Raw genomic sequence first — 2,703 nt, forward strand, 5'->3', positions numbered from 1 at the left:
CACGCCGCCAGCGCCGGCCGCATCCTGCCACGATGCCGAAAGTGCCGGGGCGGAGGCACGGGGCAGCTATAAACCCCCCAGGGCCGGCAAGCGGGCGCTGATGCGTGGCTGACGCACCTGCATCCGGCTGAGGCGGCCCCGTCCATCCCCAGGGTGTCAGGGCCGGGGGGTGTGCGCACGGGGTGTCCCCAGCCCACTGTCCCCTCCCCTGGAGGTTTTTGGGGTAATTCAGCCCTGCAACGCCTGGCCCCTCCTCCTCGACCCAAATCCTCCCTGGGACGGCATTGACCCTCCTGGGCTGGGGCAGGGGTTTGGGGCTCAGGGCTGGGGTTTGGGGTTCAAGGGCTGGGGTTTGGGGCTCAGGGCTGGGGTTTGGGGTTCAAGGACTGGGGGCTCAGAGCTCAGGGCTGGGTTTTGGGGTTTGGGAGTGGTATTCGGGGCTGGGGTTTGGGGCTCAGGGCTGGGGTCTGGGGTTTGGGAGTGGTATTCGGGGCTGGGGTTTGGGGGTCAGGGCTGGGGGTTGTGGGGGTTTGGTGTTCAAGGGCCGGGGGGTCAGGGATCACCATTGACCGCAGAGTCCCCTCCTGCTCCCCGGGGACCAGGGGTTCATCCAGCGGGTGCTCCAGGACAGACAGACAGACTGCAGGATCCGAGTGCCTCAGCTTCCCCGATGGGGCCGCGGGAGCCCCTCGCACCCTGCCTCCCTTTACAGACTACACAAACACGGGATGAATATGCAGCATTTAATGCCATCTCAGCACTTTTATTACTATTTTAGGGCATCCGTGCTGCAGCCGTGGCTGGGGGGGACTGGTGGTGGCCAGGCCATCGTCCCCCTGTGCCAACCAGCCCAGGTTGCCCTCAGGATGGGACCGGCAGCACGGGGGAGAGCAGGGGCCATGCATCTGGTCCCTTTGCCAGCCGGGGTCCATGACTTCAAGCCCTGCCCTGGAAATATTTGAAAATACCCTTTTTTCCCCCATTCCCATGAGGAGCTGGTGAGGTCCAGCTGGTGCCCGTTACCCCTCTGTGCTTTGCCAGCTCAGCCGTGGGCAGGGGGTCGCTCCCATGCCGGGGGTTATGCTGACTTTGGGGTTAAAAGCCCAGCTGCTTGGGAAGGGACACGCCACACGGTCCGTCCACAGCTGAGGATGGTCACATCTGGAGCAGCGGTCCCTTCTCAGGCCCGGCAGGGCTGGTGCGGGCAGGGGGCTGGCCAGGGCTGGGGCCAGGGCTGGCCCGCATCCCCGTGGGGATGTAGTACAGGCTCTCCAGGTACCCGCAGTCTGGCCCCCCAGCAGCAGGCGGCCCCTCGCCCTTGGCAGCAGTCCCTCGGGGGGCTGGGGCTGGGGGGGCTCAGGGCTGGGTTTGCTCCAGGGAACTTCCCCACTGGCCAGGGGTGACACGCCAGTCCCCAGTGCAGTGCTGGCCCGGTCGGGAGCCGAAGGGGAGCCAGCGGATGAGCTGGCCATGTTGGAGACTGATGGGTGCCCAAAGGGAGCAGGCACTGGGTTGGTGACCAAGGGGGTCCCAAAGGATGCACTGGATGGATTAGGGACCAAGGGGGTCCCAAGGGATGCGCCGGATGGATTAGGGACCAAGGGGGACCCAAAGGATGCGCTGGCTGGATTAGGGACCAAAGGGGTCCCAAAGGATGCACTGGACGGATTAGGAACCAAAGGGGTCCCAAAGGATGCGCTGGCTGGATTAGGGACCAAAGGGGTCCCAAAGGATGCGCTGGCTGGATTAGGGACCAAAGGGGTCCCAAAGGATGCGCCACACAGGTTAGCGACCAAGGGGGACCCAAATGATGCACTGGCTGGGTAGGGGATCAAGGGTGTTCCAAAAGACTTGTTGGTGGGGTTGGACACCAAGGGAGCTCCAAATGATGTGCTGGCCAGGCTGGAGGCTGATGGGTAGCCAAAAGATGAATTGGTCATGTTGGGAATCATGGGGGTCCCAAAGGATGCGCTGGCTGGATTGGGGACTGAGGGGGTCCCAAAGGACGTGCTGGCTGGATTGGGGACTGAGAGCCTGGTAGAGCCCAGCATGCGATGCCACTGGTGGGATGAGCACCTCCAGGTACTGACCCGTCTCGGGGTCGTAGAGCGTTTTCAGCTGGGGCTGCCGCGGTGGCTCCATGTAGTAGCATTTACCACTGTCAGGATCAACGAGCATCCTCCGGTGCGTGGGCAGGTGGGGGGCAAAGGGCTTGGAGGGGCTGGGTGTGCTCTTGCTGCTTGGTGAGGTGCCATCGGTCCTCCTTAGGAAATGGGGAGCGTCCTCGAGGCGAGGCTGGGGCTGGGCTGGGGGCAGCGGCACCAACTGGCTGGACGGGGGACTGAGGGGGTCCCAAAGGACGCGCTGACTGGATTGGAGACCAAGGGCGGCCTTGGCATTGGAGAGGATCTGGGGGTTTTCACAGGAATTGCTAAGTAGTTGGAGTTCTCTGCCGAGGAAGCTGGAAGGTGCGGCTCGGTGGCTGCCGGCCACTTTGGTAACTGCTCCGAGGGACCTTCACCGGCCTCCCTGGCTGGGAACGGGGCGGTGGGGCCGCTGCTCCCCACTGACACCTGCTCACTTGTGGGTGGCTTTGGTGCATGTCTCTCCGCTGGTTTCCCAGACTGTGGGTGCACGTCACTGCCGGCCGGGGTTCTGGCTTGCGGATCCCTGCTGTCACTGCCACCATGCCCCGGCACCATT

General features: G+C 64.0%; 1 protein-coding gene across 1 annotated transcript in view; it reads right to left on the bottom strand.

The window, feature by feature from the left end:
- The window catches only part of LOC104135701 (solute carrier family 23 member 1-like), an 11,740-nt gene extending 9,051 nt beyond the window's left edge, over positions 1 to 2,689 (bottom strand). Inside the window, 2 exon segments of the mRNA XM_035889090.1 lie at positions 2,077 to 2,409; positions 2,582 to 2,689. Coding sequence (XP_035744983.1) covers positions 2,077 to 2,409; positions 2,582 to 2,689 — 441 coding nt within the window.
- Positions 2,690 to 2,703: the final 14 nt, after the last annotated feature.

This window comes from Egretta garzetta, unplaced genomic scaffold (assembly GCF_000687185.1).
Source record: "Egretta garzetta isolate BGI_Z169 unplaced genomic scaffold, ASM68718v1 scaffold60, whole genome shotgun sequence".
NCBI lineage: Eukaryota > Metazoa > Chordata > Aves > Pelecaniformes > Ardeidae > Egretta > Egretta garzetta.